This window comes from Oncorhynchus keta, chromosome 26 (assembly GCF_023373465.1).
Source record: "Oncorhynchus keta strain PuntledgeMale-10-30-2019 chromosome 26, Oket_V2, whole genome shotgun sequence".
Taxonomy (NCBI): domain Eukaryota; kingdom Metazoa; phylum Chordata; class Actinopteri; order Salmoniformes; family Salmonidae; genus Oncorhynchus; species Oncorhynchus keta.
Window position 1 is genome coordinate 28,420,347 of NC_068446.1, and position 25,143 is coordinate 28,445,489.

The following is a 25,143-nucleotide window of genomic DNA, read 5'->3' on the forward strand; positions in this document are numbered from 1 at the left end:
TGAGAGACACACAGGGCTGTCTTACTGCTTTATTAAACTCAGTGAGACAGATGCATACTGTAGTGGAAAAATGAAAGGGACATATTTACAATGTGAAATTTGTTCACCCATGAAATAAAGAAAAAAGCATTGCAGGTTATATTCATATGACGCATACCATCAACATAAGACTGTATTTAAAATAATAGCACACCAGCACTGAGTTTAGACATCAGGTGACATGAATAAGGAATGGTGTTAACATTGAACTAAACACTTTCAGCAACATCTCGTTATCCAGGGAGTCCCCACCCAGCTCATAAAATGGCTTATCTTCTCACTGCAGGTGATTAAACGGTGACAAGTTAGGGACACACACATAACAGTACATTTCAAACCCACACACGCATATTCAGACCCATGCTCCCCCATACAAACACTTCTACAAAACAATCAGGTGTACTGTATTTCCAACTGTTTCCACTGGTCCCCAGACAGCTGCTGGCGATGTAGAATTCAATACATTCCTAGTGTTTATATCTTGATTATAAGCATGTCATTTTGCTACAAAGTTATTTGGGTTATACAGATAAATGAGATGTTTCTGTACTGAGGAGCAACTAGCTAAATTATAGGCAGAGGATTCTGAACATTCAGTATGTATTAATGACTACTGTACTACAAACAAGTTATATGGACTATTTGTTTCTCGTTGCATTGGGGTCTTTGACTGTTGCATTTAAATATAAACATATGTGCCTAGCTCCTAATATACTGGTAACTAGGCTTTTGTCATTTTGCCTTTAATTATGGATTAGAATTAAATGACTGATTCAGTTCTGCCTAAGTGAGTATACTGATGAAGGCACAGGGAGTGTGATGAGGCAGAGAAGAACCATCACCCCAGGCAAGCAGGCAGACATGGTGTGTATGGTGGTGTGTTGGGATGAGCAGTGGGCAGCACTGGGCCAGTTTGAGCTCCTAGTACCACACAGCCTCAGTGGGGTAAAAGTTCTGCAGTGGCTGTGGCCTGGATGGGTCTAGGTGAGGCTGGCGTTGGAGCTGCTGGTACCACTGTTCTTCCTCTGGCCACTCTGCACCACACTGGGCACCTGCAGACCCGTCTGCACCGAGAAACTCCCATTCCACACCTGCAGGGGTTCCACAGAACACAAACTTAACATATAAAAGGTGTGTTTTCTCAAAGACAGTGGCCTAATTTATTTCTGCTGTGACTTGCCTAGAGATAGTGACCCACAAAGTAAACAAAATCATTGTTTCTCACCGAGAAGGCTGGTATGACAGGCTGAGTGAACTTGGTTCTAAAGGTGTGCATCAGCGTCTTGGTTCTGGCGTTGTAGAAGGACAGTGCTCCTGGATGGAGAGAAATGTAACTAAGGCAGCTAAAGATTTGATACAGCAGCATAGCAACTGAAAACAGACATAGTGCAGACAGGCTCAAGTGAACATGTTCATTTGATTACATTACCTAACCCACTCCTGATCCAATCCTTAATCCAGACCTATTTAATCCTATTTAATGAAGATTGGTGCTAAATACAAATCACTATGTACTGTTTGTCAGTCTCAGTTAAGTGGTCCCCCTGACGATGTGGAAAAGCTGCTCCAGTGTAAGGTGGAGAGGAGATATATTTGAGGTGTATCTGGGGGTCTGTCTCACCCTCCTCGTAGTTGCAGTAGACCCCTATGCGGTCCGGGATGGGACAGTCCAGGGTGCGGGCCTTGTTGTTGTGCTTGGCTGTGAGGCTCTGGTGCAGCCAGTTGTTCAGGTGGATGCACCAAGAGGCGTTGCTCTTCCCCAGCTGGTCAAAGCGGCCCAGGTTCCGCAGGGCCAAGCCCACAGCGAACGCCTTGCTCTCCTTATCGAACCGCACCTCCCAGTACTGCTGGCCTGCATCGATAAAGGTGTCTCCCAGTACAGTGTAGGACTCAGCCGTGAATCGGTCTCTGCCGACCCGAGCAGACGGCACTCTCTTCGGTGAATTCATGGCCGTCCTAGGAGAGGAGAAGAGGGAGAGTCAGAGGACGCCAAAGTTGAACCTCAACTTTCATGCACAAAGGATATGTCAGAAAGTGTTTCTGACCTGGCTGGGGAGTGCATGGGAGATTGGTTGGTTCTGTTCTTGTCCTTGCGGATGTCCTGGATGATCTTCCCCCCACAGCTGTCCCACTCCACACTGAGGTCCTCCACTTTCAGGTTCTGATGGGACGAGCCTGCATCCAGCTTGAACAGGAACGCTGCAGGGAGGAGTAGAGGGGTACCGAGATAGAGACAGGCTTGATATTGATGTCAACTGACTCATTGATTCTTATCACATCAGAAGATATTTAGGACAAAAAGATACCGTGTACATGCATTCTCCCTCCTGAGTGGAGGACAGTGTCCAGTTCACCCACCATGTGTCTCCAGTGTTACAAGCTCAGAGAACTCGCCTGCCACAGCCTTGTTACACGCCTTCACACGGAACGTCATGTAACGTGTGTCAAAGCGAAGCCCTGAAATCACATAACGGGTACTTGATAATCACAGTTGGTCAATTTAAGTAAACTTATTACTCCTAGGCTACTGCATCTAAAGACAGGCCCTCCTCTTACTAGTTAACCCAAGCCATAGCCATAACCCTAACCCTAGTTTCATGTCCACATCCCTGGCTCAACCCTAACCCTAGTTTCATGTCCACATCCCTGGCTCAACCCTAACCCTAGTTTCATGTCACCATCCCCGGCTCAACCCTAACCCTAGCTTTAACTGTAACCCGTAGCCTGACACGCTTACCTGTAAGGGTGTACTCTGTCTCTCGAATGCCCTCCACCACCATCCAGGGGTAGTCCTCCCGGGCGCGGGGTGGCCCCTCGTAGTTGGTGCGGCGATGCTCCAGGTCATAGTGATCTATCTTGGTGTCAGGCTCCGGCAGAGCCCACTGTACTGTCACCGTGTTGTCACAGACCTGGCACTCTGACACCAGAATCTCTGGGGTGGCAGGTACTGGGGAGAGAAATTGGGACTTACGTCCTTCATACTGAGAGGGCTAGGTTTGGTCAACATGGGTGGTACCAAAAATACATGGTCACAACAGTTAATTGAAATATAACTTCAGTAAAGAATGTTGCAAGCACAGAAATAAGGATGAATAGAACGAGCTTGGAACCTCTAACATTGGCAATTTGACTGGTAAACTCATGGGTACACATGATTTCCATGGTAATGTAGAATGTTCATTCAAATAATGCTAACTTATGTGGCTCATGCAATTTGTAATGACATTTGAATTGATTCAACAAATCACAGCACAGATTGCTGGTTACACTTCCTGCTTTGCTCCAATGGGTAAACTCATAATGGCCACCAGTCCACCCATTATACCATTATACCATTATTGACTTGAATGGAGACGGTGCCCATTCTATTCATTCTTATTTCTTTGGTTGTAAGAGCATTGTCCATTGCTGTTATTAAAGAGAAACCAATAGACAGACATAATGGGTCCCACACTGACCTGGTAGGAACTTGATTGCCTGCAGCATCTCCCGCTCTTGGGTGAAGTCCACCATCATGTGACTCATGCTGTCACTGGCTTTGGCTTTCAGTGACAAACGGAAGGCAGGGGCCATTGTCACACTGCTCTCCCCCAAACAAAGACACACAGAGTGAGACATGTCTCATTATTCAACCCACTGAAGGACTGACAGGACACGTGAGTGCTGTACTAGAATACTACTGTAACTAGTAATCACTTTACATAGAGCTATAATAACATACCAACTATTTTTCTAAAGTACCACACAAAAACATATTTGTGAATCATGAACAGACACACACGAAACATCCAAAACTAAACGGACACAGCCAGAGAGGGGATAGATTGGAGCATGTGCCATGGGGGACTGACACATGTTTGGGACAGAGAGGGCAGGTGAGGTGAGAAAGAAGACTACAGAGTGGGGATTAAAAGGGTGTGCTACAGCGTGATTGTATGTCATCTATATTTTGTTGTAATGTGTGTGGGTGAGCAGATGGTTAGTGAGTTCAGAAGATACTCTGAGAAATGGAGAGCAATGAACAATACCTATCCTTAATGTCTTTGGCCGCCTGGAGAGAAGCAGACAGGGAAAGCAGAAGGGAAAGGAGGGGAGATATGGACCGAGAGAGAACTCAGTTTCAGCCACATCCTTACAATTGAAAACATTACATTTGTATGACACAGTAAACATAAATCACAACGAACAACATCAGATCAACATACTGTACTGCTTTACAATAAAGGTACATAAAGATAAGAAACAGATAGTAACTGTGTAGCTCAGTTGGTAAAGCCTGGCGCTTGCAATGTTTCCTACAGGGGACCAGTCTGTAAAAGTACAAAAATGTATGCACTCACTACTATAATTCATTCTGGATAAGAGCGTCTGCTAAATGACTAAAATGTCAAATGTAAATCAACACTTATGCCAATAAAACCATTATGGATATCCTCAAGCAAAATGCCAATGGCATCATTGCATAAGATATGGAAATGAAATAGGCTAGGTTGTGGAAGCTTTTCATCCAGCCGTTACCTGAGTGAAGTCGTCTGCTTCCGAGGAGCAGAGAGTCTGATTGGCTACCTCCAAAAGCTCTTCAGAGCTCTCCAGGGCTTTGGAGCACGCACTCAGCTGACTCTGAAAGAGAACCAGAGAGAGTGAACCAGAGAGAGAGAGAGAGAGAGAGAGAGAGAGAGAGAGAGAGAGAGAGAGAGAGAGAGAGAGAGAGAGAGAACCAGAGAGAGAGAGAACCAGAGAGATAGAGAGAGAACCAGAGAGAGATAGAGAGAGAGAGAACCAGAGAGAGAGAGAGAGAGAGAACCAGAGAGAGAGAGAGAGAGAACCAGAGAGAGAGAGAGAGAGAAACCAGAGAGAGAGAGAGAACCAGAGAGAGAGAGAGAGAGAGAACCAGAGAGAGAGAGAGAGAGAACTTGTGTGTGTGTAATATTTAATGTTCACTTTTTATTGTTTATTTCACTTTTGTTTATACATCTCACTTGCTTTGTCAATGTAAACATGTTTCCCATGCCAATAAAGGCCCTTGAATTGAATGGAATTTAGGGAGAACCAGAGAGAAAGAAGAATATATTTAATCACAGTTCAGACAATGTTTCCTAATGTAACAAGCGTCTTCTTTACTGTGTCATTGAGGTTTCTTTTCATCACAGGAAGACTTATTTGAGTTGAATTGTCATGAGCCACTTTTTTTTCTTTCAATGAACCTACTGTAATTGGCTGTTCAGTATATCACTTTGGTTTCTACACTTCCCACTCACATAATCAAGCAGGATGCCGTGTAGTTATGTTATCACAATGCAATGTAGTTATGTATAGCTGCCCATGCCGTTGCTTTGTCTGACTGACTGGCTAACTGACACTCAGATGCTGAGAGGTAAACAGGATTATACAGTACACAGACACAATAATCCTCTAGGAATACTAATGTTGCAGACCCCAACACACACAGTCTTTCATACTGTAGCAACATTTCTAAGCAACACTGAATCACTATGCACATGGCTTTACTCACAAACAAGTTATCCCGATTCTAAACCTGAGAATGAGTCATGCTAAACTGATCATAAGTCGATCCTATGATCAGATAGCCTGGGAAGTCATAAAAATGTTTCAATGCTGAACGTTAATGACTAAAATCTTAAAAGATCAAGAAATGCAAAGCAAAAGCCTGTAAAATCCTTATCCAGTAAAAGCCCAATAAAGATGAACTGACCTGTAGCTCATAGGTGTGGCTGGCCCTCTCCTGTTTGATCCTGGTGACCATACTGTCTTTCAGCTCATCCAGTACTGAGTGGAGGGAGCTGAACTCTGTCTCCAGGTCCTCCTGGACACGGCTGGAGTTCCCCTGCAGGGGCCAATAGGGAAGGAATCAGTTCACTGATAGACTCTGTGACCATCCAGTCAGACAGACTAGTACGGCATGTACACTATGCCAAGTTCATAAAACCATTGTGTCGCACACATGCTGCAATCTTTCGTCAGACTATAACCTAATGTTAGACCTGCCCAGATGGTGTGTACAGTACCTCCAGGTTCTCCAGGCTCTGTTTCAGACAGCAGATGAAGTTTGTGATCTCATCATTCTTCATGGCCAGGGTAGTGGTGATCTTACGCAGTGATTCCTGCAGAATGTAACACAAAGTTAAAAGTAGCCAAGTATCTGCCTAAGAATAATCTGTATCGCAATAGGACACTGGAACAAGTTCTCAATTATAGAATAGAAAACAGTAGAATATTTCATGAAATACCTTGCTTCAAGATTACACAGATCACCCCTCCTTACAATAGCCTACATTCAAATGAGTAAGGGTGAATCAAATGGTCAGTACTTGGTCATCTGCATTTCTTGGGAGTAAATTTCCACTTCTATGTAAACTGTGACCAGGGCGGGCATCTTGCTACTTGACCGGAAGTATGCGCATCCATAATGTGATAATGCGTCTCCAGTTGTTGGGTTTAACTCCTCATAAAGCCTACACTAGGCACTCCATCTCTGAAGCAGCCAAACTCACACATTGAATTAATGATACTGCATTAAAAAAGATCCAGGCAAATTATGTCAACAGTCCAGTCCCAACCCGTCAGTTCAGTTCATACACTCCAAGAAGCATTTGATATGCTCTTTGATGCGATAGGCTATGCGCCAGGCCCAAATCATAGGGATAATGGGACACTCTCTGCACCCACCTGTTTATTATCGCAACCTAGGTCTCTGTAGAGCGATACAAAATAAAAACAAGTTTAATCAATAAACACTATTCTGGGACCTGTCACGGCAAGGCGTAGTTTTCTCGAAAACTAATGCTCAGAGTAGTAATTGGTTGAGGGACTGCAAACCTTGCTGTCGACGTGCCTCCATAAAATACGCCTTGTCTTTTAAATCAAGTACAAGACGTAACCATTCAAGGTCTTACAATGATGTAAGACATCAACAAAGTTCCGGTCCTCCGCGCTACTCCTCCTTTCTTTGTACGCCCTGCGAACGCCGCAAACACAAAACACCTGTTCGGTCGGTTGTCCTACCTTCTGATCTCCCATCTTGCTATTCCAATGAACCAGTGCCGGTGTATCAGGAATTATAAATACTGTTCTTTCGCGTCTACTCTTTTCGATGTATTTGGAGCACACTGACTACTGGTCTGGTACTGATGCTGCTGGAGTGCATTGCATCTCCTGATCAACGTTTAGGGCCGTCTTGTGTTTTGCGCAGACGCAGTAGAAGGGAAATCTGGGTAGTGTGGTTTTAATATGAAACATATTACGTAATCGTTGGTATAATCTGTTTCCATTCAGGTAGGTATTATTTCCTTTGTAAATGAAAAGCAATTAGGTCATCACCAGAAAATAAATAAGAATGATGATTAAATCATGTCAATGTGGAGCTATATGGGGCCCTCCGCATTGTTAACCAATTTGAGGCGAACGGCAGTACAGAGGTAGATTTGGCTTCCTCAAGCCACCGAGGTTTCTCAATTGCGTCACATCCTCCATATGGAGCATTTCGGACCAAGCATTGATTCGTTTAGTCAAAAAGATATCTCAGACAGCACTTGCACGATTTTGATTAAACTTTGGTGAATGGTGCGTCTTGCCATAGAGATCCGGCATTTACAAAATTACAAGGCTTGGCCCAAGGGAGCTATAGTAATTCACCGTGAAAACAACAACAATAATTCACCATGCCATTGGATTTATGGTGAAAGTTAGGTGAAAAAAAGACGAAACTCCCTTGATGACTTTTTGCAAATCCAATCAGTTTTCCTTGTTGCTTCAACTTCATAACATTTCATTTTGGTTGTTGAAATGACATGGAAACAACGATGATTCAAACTATTTTTGAGCCACAGGAGTTTGGTTGCACCTTAATTCAGGCGGACGGGCTCGTGGTAAAGTCTGGAGTGGAATTATATCAAACACATGGTTTCTATGTGTTTGATGCCATTCCATTTGCTCCATTCCAGCCATTATTATGAGCAGTCCTTCCCTCAGCAGCCCCCACTGTTTTGCACAGTGAGCTGTATGTGGTTGACCCCTTTCTTCTTCCTACCACAAAAAGAAAAAGACAAAATGTGTCTATCAATGTTAAAGTAGTATCACATTCTACCCATTCTGGGTTAACTTTATGGTTGTCTCTATTTATACTACTTGCATTACTTAATTTGTCATGCTGCTATATAAACAACTTTCATCATAAACTTTAGACCTTTGTATTGTTTTGCCACAGGAAGTCACACGGATATTCTCGTAACGTTGACTGTAGTGACAAAGTGTGTTAACACATTTGGACCAAAACCCACAAGCTCTCGAAGCCCCTTCAATTTCTCTGAGCCACATTTACAATTTGACCACACAGACTTACTCATTGAGAGGTGGCATATGCCCTTACACTACAGTGCACAAAGTACCAACCTCGGAGGACACCTGTGACTGCAGAACAAATTTTAGCACAGCAGAAGTTATGTATGTAGTCTACCAGTCTTTGTAGTTATTTGTGCAGCCGCCACACCTCACCCCTTAAGTCTGGTTTCAGAATATGGTAAATGTTATGCACCTCCTTCCACCCACAGATAGAGTCCTTCCTCATCTCACTCAGGAAGGTACTGTTGCTATGATGTGCAGGAAGACAGCGTGAGAAGCCAACCTTTAAGCCCATGAAATGGATATCTGGAAGAAAGTGATCAACTTGCTGTTTCTTACAGGTAGGGTTACTACATCTTGCTATACAACACATGCATGGTTAAACAATATAACCATGAAAATATTTGCATTTGCTTTTTGGAATTACATTTTTCACAGCCCCTTGATTTTCATTGGGTTGTATACTGACTGACAAACTGCATGCACATGTCTGTTTGACCTCCTATTGTGAAGATGCCTTCATAATAAAAGCAATACTATTACAATGTAGGTCTCGTGGAAGGGTAAATAAGAGGTCTTAACTGTATACTGACACATATGGTTTGCGCATTTGAGTGACAATATTGGATAAACAGGTCCCCAATATAAGTACTGTACTGTACATGGGGTGAACAAAACATTAGGAACACCTGCTCTTTCCATGACATACACTGACCAGGTGAATCCAGGTGAAAGCTATGATCTCTTATTGATGTCACTTGTTAAATCCACTTCAATCAGTGTAGATGAAGGGGAGAAGACAGGTTAAAGAAGGATATTTAAGCCTTAAGACATAGATTGTGCATGTGTGCCATTCAGAGGGTGAATGGGCAAGACATAATGTAATGTAAGTGCCTTTGAACGGGGTATGGTAGTAGATGCCAGGCGCACCGGGTTGTGTGTGTCAAGAACTGCAACGCTGCTGAGTTTTTCACAGTTTCCCGAGTGTATCAAGAATGGTCCACCACCCAAAGGACATCCAGCCCACTTGACACAACTGTAGGAAGCACTGGAGTCAACATGGGCCAGCATCCCTGCGGAATGCTTTCGATACCTTGTAGAAGCCATGCCTCGACGAATTGAGGCTGTTCTGAGGGCAAAAGGGGGTGCAACTCAATATAAGGAAGGTGTTCCTTGTGTTTTGTACACTGTGTATGTTCAGTTATTGCATGTGCAACATGATGCAATTATGGTTCTCCATTGTCTTACTCTGCTTTCCCCTAGTCTGAATTCATTGAACTTCTCTTTGTTTCTAAAAAACAAACAAATCGCTTGTGTTTTATATTACCCTCCCCCTTAGCACTCATGGCAACAGTGACATCTGCTCTCAGCGCTGTGATCACGGAACCACCCCAAAGGACAGTGGAAGCTCCTCTTGGTTCCTCTCTGATCCTCATCTGCAGTTTTGAGCCCCAGACTAGTGCCTGGGTGAGGTGGTATTTCAACATAAACCAATCATGCAGTGATTCTAGTTCCAGTCAACTTTCCTCCCATAAGATATCAGTCAACAAGACTGTGGATCAGTACGATGGAGGTCATGTCCTTCAGGAGTCTGGGAGCGCTTGGTCCAGACTGACTGTGAGAGATGTCCGGTACAATGACAGTGGGTGGTACTTCTGCCAGGTTTTGGCAGATATCCCTTACCTTAGAAACAGTAACAGCAATGAAACTCAAGTTATTATTAGTAAGTACAAAATAACATTTTCATCTGATACATCCTCCTCCCTTCAGCATATACATTTATGCACTGTGGTTATAATGGTAATATTTATCATACAACAGTAGCATCATTGGCAGCCCTGCTAATATACAGTATATATTTTTAACTCGTTGTGTTCTTTATAATGCAGCTGGCAAGACGACAGAAAGTACCCCTCCATTGATGACAGGTAAATCCTCAAACTTCAACCATAGACATTCTCTACATTTTAGACATTTAGCAGATGCTCTTATTCAGAGCAAATTACAGGAGCAATTAGAGTTAAGTGTAGAATAATAGCTTTTCCTTCACTCTGCCGCCCAACTCATCCCAAACCATCTCAATTGGGTTGAGGTCGGGTGATTGTGGAGGCCAGGTCATCTGATGCAGCACTTCATCACTCTCTGTCTTGGTCAAATAGCCCTTACACAGCCTGGAGGTTTGTTGGGTCATTGTCCTGTTGAAAAACAAATGATAGTCCCACTAAGCGCAAACCAGATGGGATGGCATATCGCTGCAGAATGCTGTGGTAGCCATGCTGGTTAAGTGTGCCTTGAATTCTAAATAAATGACTGACAGTGTCATCAGCAAAGCACTATCTCATCTCCTCCTCCATGCTTCACGGTGGAAACCACATGTGGATATCATCCATTCACCTACTCTGCGTCTCACAAAGACACAGAGGTTGGAACCAAAAATCTCAAATTTTGACTCATCACATCAATAGACAGATTTCCTCTGGTCTAATGCCTGTTGCTAGTGTTTCTTGGCCCTAGCAAGTCTCTTCTTATTATTGTTGTCCTTTAATAGTGGTTTCTTTGCAGCAATTCAACCATGAAGGCCTGATTCACGCAGTCTCCTCTGAAAAGTTGATGTTGAGATGTGCCTGTTACTTGAACTCTGTGAAGCATTTATTTGGGCTGCAATTTCTGAGGTGCAGTTAACTCTAACGAATGTATCCTTTGCAGCAGAGGTAACTCTGGGTCTTCCTTTCCTGTGGTGGTCCTCATGAGAGCCAGTTTCATCATAGCGCTTGGTGATTTTTGCGACTGCACTTGAAGAAACTTTCAAAGTTCTTGAAATGTTCCGTATTGACTGACCTTCATGTCATAAGTCGCTCTGGATAAGAGCGTCTGCTAAATGACTTAAATGTAAATGTAAATAAAGTAATGATGGGCAGTCGTTTTCCTTTGCTTATTTGAGCTGTTCTTGTCATAATATGGACTTGGTCTTTTACCAAATAAGGCTATCATCTATATACCACCCCTACCTTGCACAACACAACTGATTGGCTCAAACGCATTAAGAAGGAAAGAAATTCCATGAACTTTTAACAAGGCACACCTGTTAATTGTAAAGCGTTCCACATGACTATCTCATGAAGCTGGTTGAGAGAATGCCAAGAGTGTGCAAAGCTGTCATCAAGTCAAAGGGTGGCTAATTGGAACACTTGTTTGGTTACTACATGATTCCATGTGTGTAATTTCATAGTTTTGATGTCTTTACTATTATTTTATAATTTAGAAAATAGTAAAAATATCCAAACTTTTGACTGGTAGTGCATATGTGTTTGTCCGCGTGTACAGTACGTGTGTGCCTGCATGCATGCGTGGTTGTATCAATATTTTTCAAAATGACTTGATTTCCATACTTTTTATAACTGTTTCCAAAATAAATAAAAGTGTCTCTTTGAAGAAATCAATGACAATTTCCCCTTGATCTCCCTCCAACCAGTAACTCGGTCTACCCACTCCAATGAGGGTTTGCTTCTAGGCTGGAAGCTGTGGGTAGCAGTGGGAGCAGCAAGTGCCATACTGGTTTCACTGCTAGTGGTCATCTGGATCCTACTACAACGAAGGAGAAGCAAAATACAAAGAGGTACAAAGATGTTTGTGCTATAAAAATGTATTTAGCAAGTAGTATACACACTTTTAACTGTATTAATCTTAAACCAGATCTTGTGACATTCTATGGCAGAGAATAGCAGTTTGTAGAGGTAGAGGATGATCAAAACATATGAAACAGACAAAATAAAATGAAAGAAAGCTCTGTAATAAAGATAAATAGCATAGCGCTGAGAGAGTGAGAAAGCAGAGAAAAAAAACAGCAAGCCCTGTGCACTCATTTATAGAGCAGCTCGTATGCTGAAAGACAGGACTGCCTGTCTCACGGCCCTAAGTGTGCTGAATGAGAGAGCAGGTGATGTGGTTAACAGCTCAGAAAATGACATGTGGCGGTGTACATCAGATTCCATGTGGTTACAGCCTCTTTCTTTGCAGCTTCTCATTTGTGCCTTGTCCTTTCTGCCCAGTGTACGACCTTCTTGGGAGTTCAGGCTGATGTAATTGTTTCTGTGACAATTACTGTGGAGTAAATTGTTTAGTTTTTCCTTGTGTGTTTCTAGAGAATCCTATCTATACCAATATGCCTGCAATAAAACAACCCTCTCCGCGTCCAGGACTACAGATGGACAAACAGAAGATTTCTCCCACTTTAAAATATATCAGGACCCCAACTCCAGCCAGAACCCACGACAACAAACACATCAGGATCCCAACTCCAGCCAGAATCCATGACAACAAACACATCAGGATCCCAATTCCACACAGGGCAAATGACAACAAACCCCTCACCGAGACCCCGAATCCACCTAGAGCCCATGATGGCAAACATCTTCCAACTCCTGCCAGGGCACATGACCTCAGGACCCCAACTCCACCCAGGGCCCATGACAGCAAATAAAACTTAAAACCTTGACTTTTTATGATTCATATTTCCTATCCTGAATCTTCCAACAAATCAAACTATCTCAGCAAGTAATTTAATCCTGTAAGTGTAGTGCAACTCTGTCCTATCTTACAGAGCCATCACTTCAGTATTGTTTTTGGTTGCTGTTAATTAATTTTCCAGCAGATGGCATGCTATGGTAGCCTACTAAATTAGGATACATTATAGTTGTCTAAATATTATTCTCAGGGTCATTTAAAAAGTTACCCCAGTTCAGTAAAGCATCATTTAGTAATAAGGAAAATAAGTGCTATTTTCTGGAAGGTAATTTGTATAGGTAGCCTTTGTAAAAAAGACTTTGAGCAACACATATTGGGCTTGAAACACATCTATCGCTGTTTATAGTGCATTCATAAAATTCCATATTTCAATCTTTTCTTGTAATGGTAGCACAAAAATTGTGAACCAATAAAGTATGTGACTGGCAATTGTGCTATAAATTTACACAAACTCAGATACATACATCAAGTTAATTTTAGACAATGTCTTTAAAATGATAGTCTACCAGACAACCAGTTCAAATGTTATAATCCCAATTATAAACTGGGTGGTTCGAGCCCTGAATACTAATTGGCTGAAAGTCGTAGTATAGCAGACCGTATACCATGGGTATGACAAAAATGTATTTTTATGCTCTAATTATGTTGGTAACCAGTTTATAATAGCAATAGGCACCTCGGGGGTTTGTGTTATTGGCCAATATACCATGACTAATAGCTGTGTCCAGGCACTCCACGTTGCGTTGTGTATAAGAACAGCCCTTAGCCGTGGTATATTGGCCAAATATCACACCCACTCAGACCTTATTGCTTAAATAACAGTGCCAACATTTTCAGTCAAATGAACATTAAAGATTAGTGGAACCTGAGTGGGTAGCTGGACAGGTAGGATGACTGACAGTGAAGGTGAACAGGTGGTCACAGGTCAGGTGACAGGAAAGGATGAGACTGAGGCAGGAATTAAATTTAACCATAAAATTGTATATTTACTGGGTAGTCTGTGGTGGATTCATGGACGCAGAGACCGTCTGGATTAGACGGAGCTAAGGAAGAGAAAGCAACGAGATCGGGTGATGGCGATTTCCTCCTTTTATGAAGTTGAGATCTGTCTGCCATTTGCACCTAAACTAATTAAAGCGCCCCTGGCCCAGCTGAGCAAGTGGCCATGAATTAAAGGATTCTTCAATCAACTCCATGGGCCTTCTCTACAGAACAAATAAAATGTATCTGTCAATCAATGTTCAACATTCAAAAATAGAAAAGCACATTGAATTAGAAATTAGAATACTAGAATGTTCATGACATTTTTAATGATGGGATAAAATATTTATGATGGAATAAAGGTCAGCCATTTTGGTCAGGGAGTTGGTCAACCATGGTTTGCCAGTGCTGTGATAAGATAGTGTAAAATAATGAATTTGAAGAAAGTATCTGCAGTGTATGTTTGGTAGATAGAATAATTCCTCTGAAACTGGTTGGCTATAAATACATTTCTCTTATTAACTGCCAATATGTCAACATTCGAGTCAAACAATTCAGTCAATCCATTCAGACTGGCTGAAATCAGTTAATGATAGGATTTAGCTACACAAGTTGTAAATGCAACAGGTTTTGATATTGTATCATACAATAACACTTACAGCTTTCCAAGAAAACACAAATGTAGACATTCATTATCTGTTTACATATATAATAGAGGCTATTTATATAGAAAATAAGTATACAACCCATATGACAATATTTTAGGTTCACACTATTTCAAATTAGACTGGTTTGGTTGTCTCCCTGAACAATATAGCTGCCATTTTCACACCATTCTGGAGGCTCTGACTAGAGGGAATATAACTACAGTGACTTTTTCCTAGCAGGTTAGAATAATTAACGTGGGAGGTTACAATACTTAGGTTAAGGTCAAGAAAAGGGTTAGGGGTAGGGCAGAGAGGAAGAGTCGAAGCAAGAGGGGTAACTAGGCCCAAAATCTGTCTTCTCCAGCAGGTGGCTTTTTTTCTGCTCACCAACCGATGAGTTTTTGTATTGAGGTCAATGAGAGAGTGTCGACATTGGTAAACAAAACAGATAGATACGTGTTAAGAGTGTACTGATACAAGTAGGACACTTGACATCCCGGCAATTTTGAGATAAAACACTTTATATCGGAAATGTGCCTGTTGTTCACATGCATATCTGCCCTCTCTTTGGCTAGAATGGTAACACCTGATCTTACCTCCTCCCGACTGCCTTCCATTTTTGAATACATTTATTTTCATTGTTAAAGCGGCCACTTGCGTGGTCAATATAAATTATAATCGCTGCAACGAAAAGTCTACCCGTCATGGCCGTATTACCTCAAATCACAATCCATTCTGGAATTTTTGAGGGTTTAATTAACTCTAGTAATTTAATAGGATCTCTATTGTCACGTGTTACTCAGCCAGTCGCAGCAGCCAGGTACTTGGTGGAGCCAGTTTGCATGGATTATCGCGCTCACTAGCCAGTACACGTAACAGGTAGAGCCGTAAAATCATATGGGATCTAATCAAATATACTTTGGATACATTTCTAACGGTGTAGACTAAAAAGAAATACCACTACAGCCAGGTAAGTCGTGTATTGGTATTTCAATTTGCGCAAGGAGCATTCACTGTTGAGTTGTTCTTCATGGGTGAGGTCAGTCATAAACAAGTGAAGCCCGCTGGTAAACTAACTAGCCAGCCACCTTGGTAGCAGGTAGGGGGTGGTGGGACAAGACTATATTCGGCATGCACTCTTTGTAGTGAACACCTTTGATTAGTTTTACGGTGTAGTGTTAGTCATGAATACATCCTCAAAATTAGCCCTATTAAAGTAAATAGTTATACCAAGTTATTTTGATAACTCACCTTTTGCCCACCAGTAATTCATTTCCTTTCTTTATCAGAATCAGAAATGTTCTATGTTACAGGTCTCATGACTCGTATTAACACACCCAGAGTTCCCCCAGAAAGTATTCACACCCCCAGAAAGTATTCACACCCCCTTGACTTTTTACACATTTTGTTGTGTTGAGTTTAAAATGGATTAAATTGAGATTTTGTGTTACTGGCTTACAAAAAATGTCTATAATGTCAGTGAAATGATGTTTAAAAAAATGTTAAGCTGAAACCCTTTGGTATGGCAAGCCTAAAGAATTTCAGGAGCATACATGTGCTTAACAAGTAACATAAGTTGCATGGAGTCACACTGTGCAAAACCGTGTTTAACATGATTGTTGAATGACTACCTCATGTCTGTATCCCACACATAGAATTATCTGTATGGTCCCTCAGTCAAGCAGTGGATTTGAAACACCGATACAAACACAAAGACCAGAGATGTTTTCGAATGCCTCGAAAAGATAGGCACCTATTTTTATTTTATTTGGGGTTAAAAAAATAAAAGCAAAAAAACATAAGCAGACATTGAGTATCTCTTTGAGCATGGTGAAGTTACTAACTACACGTTGAATGGCGTATCAGTACACCCAGTCATTACAAAGATACAGGTGTCCTTCCTAACTCAGTTGCCAGAGAGGAAAGAAACTGCTCAGGGATTTCACCATTAGGCCAATAGTGACTTTAAAACAGTTATACAGTTTAATGGCTGTGATAGGGGAATACTGAGGATGTATCAACAACATTGCAATTACTCCACAATACTAACATAAATTACGGAGTGAAAAGAAGGAAGCCTGTACAGAATAAAAGTATTAAAAAACATTCATCTTGTTTGCAATAAGGTACTAAAGTAAAACTGCAATGAAATTAAATTAATGTTTCAAGACAAAGTTCATGTTTGGGGCAAACATCTTTAATTACCACTTAATATTGTAAAGTGTGGTGGCTGCATCATGTTATGGGTATGCTTGTCATTGGCAAGGACTAGGAGGTTTTTATTTATTTATAAAAAGAAACCGAATGGAGCTAAGTGGCAAAATCCTAAAGGAAAACCTGGTTGTCTGCTTTCCAACAGACACTGGGAGAAAAATTCACCTTTCAGCAGGTTAGTCACCTAAACCACAAGGCCAAATATACACTGGAGTTTCTTACCAAGATGACATTGAATGTCACTGAGTTGCCGAGTTACAGTTTTGACTTAAATTGGCTTGGAAATCTATGGCAAGGCTTAAATGGCTGTCAAGCGATAACCAACTTGGCAGAGCTTGAAGAAATTAAAAATAATGTGCAAATATTGTACAATCCAGGTGTGCAAAGCTCTTGGAGACCCAGAAAGACTCAGCTGTAATCACTGACAAAGGTGATTCTAAGGTATTGACTCAGGGGTGTGAATACTTATGTAAATGAGATGTTTCTGTATTTCATTTTCAATAAATTAGCAAACATTTCTAAAAACAGATTTTCACTTTGTCATTATGGGGTATTGTGTGTGTGCAGATGGGTGGGGGAATATATATTTAATCCATTTTGAATTTAGGTTGTAACCCAACAAAATGTGGAATAAGTCCAGGGGTATGAATACTTTCTGAAGGCACTGTACTATAGACATAGTCCAGGTGTATGGTTGAATGAGCAGGTGAATCACAGTCAGGTCAGAAACATTGACCAGATGTCCTAAAGATAATCATACAAAGGCTCTGAACTGTAAGATGAGTGCTTTCACTCATAGATGGAACCTCTTTTTGACTATTCTCCCAAAGATGTCACAGACTGACTTTTTAAAAAGCTGAACAATAGGCTATATTTAACATTTATTCAAAGATGTTATGCTTTGTGATGGGGAATTGGGTTCCCAATGTGCATGCTGTGTATTGACACACAGCTGTTGTGGTAACATGATGTCAAATCCCAGTGCAATTGGTACATGTCAACTCTAGGTCTAGTGCTTTTATGCGCCTCGGAATTGGATAAGGACGCGCTAAGTTGTGTCCCAGTTGTCTGTCTTTACTTGCAGCCTGTGAGAAAGACCCGATCATGTGACAGAGCCATATGAGTGAGAGGTGCTTTGGCATGCAGCCAGGAGAAGGGAATTATAATTATTATATTCAGCCGAAGGGCACAACGACCACTAGCCACAAAAGGCATGGATTTTTTTAAGGGGGCATTATGGCAGCCACACAAAGAATGCAGCCAGGAAATTTGAGGCATTATCAAGTGCTTGCCAAATTGTGAACGAGAGACTGAAGTGTGTACAGCCTGCGCAAAAAAAAACAAAGCAGAGCTCATGCCTTTCATGTGGTTCACTTTTTATGGCTGAGATCCCGCTAACGGGATCGATATGACAACAGCCAGTGAAAGTGCAGGGCGCCAAATTCAAACAGAAATCTCATAATTAAAATTCCTCAAATATACAAGAATTTTACACCATTTTAAAGATGCACTTCTTGTTAATCCCACCACAGTGTCCGATTTCAAATAGGCTTTACGGCGAAAGCACCACAAACGATTATGTTAGGTGAGTGCCTATTCACATAAAAACACAGCCATTTTTCCAGCCAAAGAGAGGAGTCACAAAAAGCAGAAATAGAGAAATGAATCACTAACCTTTGATCTTCATCAGATGACACTCATAAGACTTTATGTTACACAATACATGTATGTTTTGTTTGATAAAGTTCATATTTATATAAAAAAATCACAGTATACATTGGCGCGTTGTGTTCAGTAGTTCCAAAAACATCCGGTGATTTTGCAGAGAGCCACATCAATTTACAGAAATACTCATCATAAATGTTGATGAAAACACAAGTGTTATACATGGAACTTTAGGTAAACTTCTCCTTAATGCAACCTCTGTGTCAGATTTAAAAAAAGCTTTACTGAAAAAGCAAACCATGCTATAATCTGAGTACGGCGTTCAGAGACAAAAACAAGCCAAACAGATATCAGCCATGTTGTGCAGTCAACAGATGTCAGAAATAGCATTATAAATATTCACTTTGGTAAACAAATCCAATCTCATGACACACGTGCAAGTCCAGCGGAAAGTATGGTCGAAAAGTCCAAAAAGTTATATTACAGGTCGTAGAAACATGTCAAACGAAGTATAGAATCAATCTTTAGGATGTTTTTAAGTTCTTGGTGACGGGGCAGTATTTTCACATCTGGATGAAATGCATGCCCAAATTCAGCTGCTTGCTACTCATCCCCAGAAGATAAGATATGCATATTATTAGTAGATTTTGATAGAAATCACTCTGAAGTGTCTAAAACGGTTCGAATCATGTCTGTGAGTATAACAGAACTTATGTAGCAGGCAAAACCCAGAGGATAAACCATTCTGATTTTTTTTTAAAGTCACTCTCTTTTCAACGGGTTTTCATTGGGAATCCAGATTTCTAAGGCACCTTCTTGCAGTTCCTACTGCTTCCACTGGATATAAAGTATTTAGAAATTGGTTGAGGTTATTCCTTTGTGTAATAAAGAAGTAGCCCTGTTCAGAACGAGGGTCACTTGTAGTGTAATGTTAGAGGCGCGTGACCAGAAAGCTAGCTACAGTTTGTTTTCCTCCTGTATTGAACACAGATCATCCCGTCTTCAATTTTATCGATTTATTTACATTAAAAAATACATAAATTTGTATTACAAAAGTAGTTTGAAATGTTTTGGCAAAGTTTACAGGTAACTTTTGAGATATTTTGTAGTCACGTTACGCAAGTTGGACCGGTGTTTTTCTGGATCAAATGTGCCAAATAAATGGACATTTTGGATATATATTAACGGAATTAAAAAGGACCATTTGTGATGTTTATGGGACATATTAGAGTGCCAACAAAAGAAGCTCGTCAAAGGTAAGGCATGAATTATATTTTTATTTCTGCGTTTTGTGTCACGCCTGCAGAGTTGAAATATGCTTTTCTCTCTTTGTTTACAGAGGTGCTATCCTCAGATAATAGCATTGTTTGCTTTCGCCGAAAAGCCTTTTTGAAATCTGACATGTTGGCTGGATTCACAACAAGTGTAGCTTTAATTTGCGATCTTGCATGTGTGATTTAATGAAAGTTTGATTTTTTTTATAGTAATTTATTTGTATTTGGCAATCTGCACGCTATAGCGTCCCACATATCCAAGAGAGGTTAACATAAATCTTCAATAATGTTCCAACCGGAGAATTCCTTTGTATATAGAAATGCAATGGAACAGAGCTAACTATCACGTGAGCGTGTGAGACTGAGCTCGTGGCTCTCTGCCAGACCTCTGACTCATTCCCCTCTCATTCGCCCCCACTTCACAGTAGAAGCATCAAACAAGGTTCTAAAGACTGTTGACATCTAGTTGAAGCCTTAGGAAGTGCAATATGACCAATATCCCACTGTATTTTCAATGGTGATGAGTTGAAAACCTACAAACCTCAGATTTCCCACTTCCTGGTTGGATTTTTTTCTCAGGTTTTTGCCTACCATATGAGTTCTGTTATACTCAAACATAATTCAAACAGTGTTTTCTATCTAAATATACTAATAATATACTAATAATATGCATATCTTAGCTTCTGGGACTGAGTAGCAGGCAGTTTACTCTGGGCATCTATGGGCACCTTATTCATCCAAGCTACTCAATACTGCCCCCAGCCATAACAAGTTTTAAGTATCCCATTAGCTGCTGCCAAGGAAGCAGATACTCTTCCTGGGGTTAAGCCAGTGATATACAATTTAAAATAATACATGACCTTACATTTCATAACACTTTTCACCACACATTGTGTTCCCTCGGGACACTACTCTACTACCACATCTCTACAACACAAAAGCCATGTGTGTGTGTGTGTGTGTGTGTGTCTCTTCAGTCCCTACTGTTCCATAAGGTGTATTTCTGATGTGGAATAGAATTCCATATAGTCATGGTGATGTATGTGTGCCTCCCATTGTCTGTTCTGGACTTGGACTGTGAAGAGACCTCTGGTGGCATGTCTTGTGGGGTATGCATGGGTGTCCGAGCTGTTTGCTAGTAGTTTTAAACAGACAGCTCAGTGCATGGAACGTGTCAATACTTCTCACAAAAACAAGTAGTGATGAAGTCAATCTCTCCTCCACTTTGAGCCATGAGAGATTTACATGCATATTATTGTTAGCTCGCCATGTGCATTTAAGGGCCAGTCGTGCTGCCCTGTTCTGAGCCAATTGTAGTTTTCGGAGGTCCCTCTTTGTGGCACCTGACCCCACGACTGAACAGTAGTCCAGGTGCAAAACTAGAGCCTGTAGGACCTGCATTGTTGATAGTGTTGTTAAAGGAAAAGCAGTGCTTTATTATGGACAGACTTCACATTTTAGATGTTACATCAACATGTTTTGACCATGACAGTGTCATGACGTTGACCTGTGGGTAAGGTTTATGACCCCCCATAAATACCTTTCCTCACTTGACTCTACTGAATGTTAAACATAGAGAGTCAGGGAGCATCAAAAGGTGGGGGGAAAGGAACCATATTTAGGTAATCCAACCAGTTGAAAATATGCGTTGGTACTTAATGAATATGATGTCAGTTCGGTTGTCATCTGAGACATTCTTATTAAAGATAGGATGACAAACTGTATTCTGGAAAGTCTACACATTATAGTTATCAGATACACATGGAATTGTTGTGCAATTTAAATATGAAACTATTTGTGAAAAGGTTAAATGGAATTTTAGCTTCCAAATGAGAGAATGTGGTTTTCATAAGGGTAAAGCTCTGCTCACTCAGGGGCCCGCCCATGTGAAGAGACATTGGTTGTAAACTATGAAATATGCCCTCTCTCCTACCACTATATAAAGCCCTTAACGAAAATGTAACCTCCGCTTCCGAGGACGTGAGGAGGATGGTCCCACGTTAAAAGGACGAACATGTCAACTACAGAACTAGGCACACCTCAGAGTGAGCTTTTGTTTGCGAATGGTATGAACTTTGAACTCTTACTCACTATAGAAGTGATACCTCCTAGCCGTTGAGTTAGCAGCGGCCGCTGTAAACGTGGGCTAGGAAAGGACGGACGACGGATCCAGTCTAACACACAACAACGATACTACAACGAGCCAGTTTACTACCAGAGACATTCTTCCGAGGACAGGAAGATCTCTGTTGGGCAACACGGCCAGCATCTACGACCAACCTACCGATGCGCAGCTCAGAGTTAATATTTATTGCATTTTCCTTTTCCAAATGTGTGGTAATTTAGATTGCATAAGATACTGTATTTACGATAGCATAGCTTCTCCCTTTGTTCCTCAGGCTTCCCGCTCTTTCACTCAAACCCAACCCCTTTTCCTTTGTGTAACCAGCCTTCATGTCGGCTCCGTCCACCAGGGATGTTTTCTGTATGACATCATTTGCATTCTGTGTATATGTAATTTTGTGTGATTATTTAGTAAATAAATAATGAAACCAACGTTTGTATTGCTGATTCAACTTGTTAGCCAGGGTTCGTGAAGATTTCTGAAAGTTGTAAATTCTTGGTTGAGACTAAGGTGACGATTAATATTGACTGCTATTGATGTAAAATATTACTAGGTCTTTAAGAGTTTATTCGGAAGATAACAGCTCTATAAACATTATTTTGTGGTGCCCCGACTTTCTAGTTAATTACAGTTACATGATTAGCTTAATCAGGTAATATTAATTACAGAGAAAGGATTTTATAGAATAGCATTTCATATCACTTAATCCGGCATAGCCAAAGACACAACAACAGTTTACAATCCAGGGTTACTCCAAGCAGTTTAGTCACCTCAACTTGCTCAATCTTCACATTTATTTATTACAATATTTAGTGAAGGTTTAGTGAAGGATTTGTCCCAAATGCAATGCTTAGTTTGAAATATTTATGACTAACTTATTCCTTGCCACCCATTCAGAATTTAACTTCAGCTCTTTAAGGGTTGCAGTGATTTCATTCGCTGTAGTAGCTGACGTGTTGAGTCATCCTCATGCATACACACTGGTTTTACGCATGGCCAGTGGCATGTCATTAGTAAAGATTGAAAAAAAAGTAAGAGGCAGCGGTGTAAGGCATTGCAGTGCTGAGGCACCACTACATCCTCGGGTTCGATCCCAGGCTGTGTCACAGATGGCCGTGATCGGGAGCCCCACGGGGTGGCGCACAATTGGCCCAGCTTCGTCCGGGTTAGGGGAGGGTCTGGCTCGGGAGATTTCCTTGGCTCATTGTGCTCTAGTGACACCCTGTGGCGGGCCGGGCGCCTGCAAGCTGATTTCGCTCATCAGTTGGATGGTGTTTCCTCTGACTCATTAGTGAGGCTGGCTTCTGGGGTTAAGCAACCAGTGTGTCAAGAAGCAGTGTGGCTTAGCAGGTCATGTTTTGGAGGGTGCATGGCTCTCAACCTTCGCCTCCCGATTCTGTTGGAGAGTTGCAGCGATGAGACTACAGATTTAGATATTTCAAAATTGGGTAGATAAAGGAGGTAAAAAATAAAAAGGGGCCTTGTTAGCTGCTCTGGGGAATTCCTGATTTCTACCTGTATTATGTTGGAATGGCTACCATTTTTAAAGGACACACCCTCTGTGTTCTGTTAGACCGGTAACTCTTTATCCACAATATAGCAGGGGGTGTAAAGCCATAACACCATTTTTTTTTCCATCAGCAGACTATGATCGATAATATCAAAAGCCGCACTGAAGTCTAACAAAACATATCCCACAATCTTTTTATCATAAATTTCTCTCAGCCAAGTGCTGTGCTTGTTGAATGTCCTTCCCTAGAAGCATGCTGAAAGTCTGTTTTATCAATTTGTTTTCAGCAAAATGCTATCTGGTCAACAACAAAAACTTTACTAAGGGTTGGTAACAGGCTGATTTTGGTTGACTATTTGAGCCAGTAAAGGGGATTTACTATTCTTGCGGAGCAGAATTACTTTTGATCCCTCCAGGCCTGAGGGAACACACTTTCTAGTAAGCTTAGATTGAAGATATGGCAAATGGGAGTGGCAATATCATCTGCTGTTATCCTCAGTAATTTTCCACCCAGGTTATCAGACCCTGGTCGTTTGTCATTATTGATAGACAACCATTTTTTTTCACCTCTTCCACACTCCCTTTATGGTACAGTTGCTCTAAATGAGAATGTGTTCTCAGTCAACTTACCTGGTAAAATAAATAACATTTCAGAATTGCAATGTTTGTCTTTCATAATTTGATCAGTAATACTTGGATGGGTTTTGTGATGAATGAGCCATCTGATTCATTGAGTGATGGAGCTGAGTTTATCTATTTGCCCAGAAATTAATTTAAGGTGTACCAAAGCTTTTTACTATCATTATTTTGTCTTCTATCTTTGTTTGATAGTGTACTTAATCTTTTTATTCAGTTTAGTCACATGACTTCTCAATTTACGATACATTTGCCAATCGTTTCTGCAGCAAGACTTATTTGCCATTCCTTTTTGCCTCATCCCTCTTAACCATAACATTTTTCAATTCCCCATCAATCCATTGGGATTTACGTTTTTTGTTGTAATTTCCTTAATGGATGCATGCTTATTAGTAACTGGACACACTTATGAAATGGCTTATTCAAGTGAAGCGTTTGATTGCTCCTCATTACACACCAAAGACCAATAAACATTTTTTACATCAACAACATAAGAATCACTACAAAACTTATTGTATGACCTCTTATACACTATATTAGACTGACTCTTTGGAACTTTGGTTTTCCTATGTATGGCTACTATATTGTGATCACTACATCCAATGGATTTGGATACTGCATTAAAGTTCATTTCTGCAGCATTCGTAAAGATGTGATCAATACATGTTGATAATTTCATTCCTGTGCTGTTTGTAACTACCCTGGTAGGTTGATTGATAACCTAAACCAGATTTCGGGCACTAGTTACAGTTTGAAGCTTTTTCTTGAGTGGGCAGCTTGATGAAATCCAGAAAATATTGAAATCACCCAGAGAATATATCTCTCTGTTGATGGCACATACATGATCAATAATTTCACACACGTTATCCAGATACTGACTGTTAGCACTTGATGGTCAATAGCAGCTTCTCACAAGAATGGGCTTTAGGTGAGGCAGATGAAACTGTAGCCACATTACTTCAACAGTAGTTAACATGAGATCCTCTCTAAGCTTCACAGGAATATGGTTCTGAATATAAATGGCATCACCTCCACCATTGGCATTTGTCTTTTCTGTAGATGTTATAGCCATGCATTGCTACCACTGTATCATCAAAGGTATTCTCTAAATGTCTTTCAGAGATGACAATATGAATGTAATCTGTTACTAGAAAATTAGTGATTTCATTA

At 41.0% G+C, this 25,143-nt stretch overlaps 3 protein-coding genes across 7 annotated transcripts in view; 2 read left to right on the forward strand and 1 right to left on the reverse strand.

The window, feature by feature from the left end:
• Window positions 1-15: 15 nt before the first annotated feature.
• LOC118371576 (fibronectin type III and SPRY domain-containing protein 1) lies at window positions 16-7,426 on the reverse strand. The gene is made up of 12 exons (XM_035757082.2): window positions 7,063-7,426; window positions 6,066-6,161; window positions 5,753-5,884; window positions 4,558-4,659; window positions 4,068-4,090; window positions 3,498-3,619; window positions 2,777-2,986; window positions 2,398-2,496; window positions 2,085-2,238; window positions 1,661-1,995; window positions 1,265-1,353; window positions 16-1,130 (listed from the first exon to the last, which is right to left on the reverse strand). The coding sequence occupies exons 1-12, from the start codon at window positions 7,075-7,077 to the stop codon at window positions 1,020-1,022; spliced, it is 1,488 nt and encodes a 495-aa protein (XP_035612975.1). The 5' UTR covers window positions 7,078-7,426; the 3' UTR covers window positions 16-1,019.
• A 668-nt stretch (window positions 7,427-8,094) lies between these two features.
• On the forward strand, window positions 8,095-13,350 carry LOC118371577 (uncharacterized). 5 transcript variants are annotated; one of them, XM_052480489.1, is made up of 6 exons: window positions 8,100-8,499; window positions 8,607-8,738; window positions 9,737-10,120; window positions 10,287-10,325; window positions 11,870-12,013; window positions 12,594-13,350. In XM_052480489.1, exons 2-6 carry the CDS (start codon window positions 8,696-8,698, stop codon window positions 12,875-12,877), a joined length of 894 nt encoding a protein of 297 aa, XP_052336449.1. In that variant the 5' UTR covers window positions 8,100-8,499; window positions 8,607-8,695; the 3' UTR covers window positions 12,878-13,350. The 5 variants fall into 5 exon arrangements, 3 of the variants coding, with proteins under 3 accessions (XP_052336449.1, XP_035612978.1, XP_035612977.1); XM_035757085.2 differs by having other exon boundaries at window positions 8,106-8,499; window positions 12,540-13,350; XM_035757084.2 differs by having other exon boundaries at window positions 8,106-8,738; window positions 12,540-13,350.
• Window positions 13,351-15,212: 1,862 nt separating this feature from the next.
• si:ch211-129c21.1 (uncharacterized protein LOC563087 homolog) overlaps window positions 15,213-25,143 on the forward strand; it is a 30,732-nt gene continuing 20,801 nt past the window's right edge. Inside the window, exon 1 of the mRNA XM_035757080.2 lies at window positions 15,213-15,519. The gene's annotated coding sequence lies outside the window, so the exon portion shown is untranslated. The remainder of the gene's footprint in view (window positions 15,520-25,143) is intronic.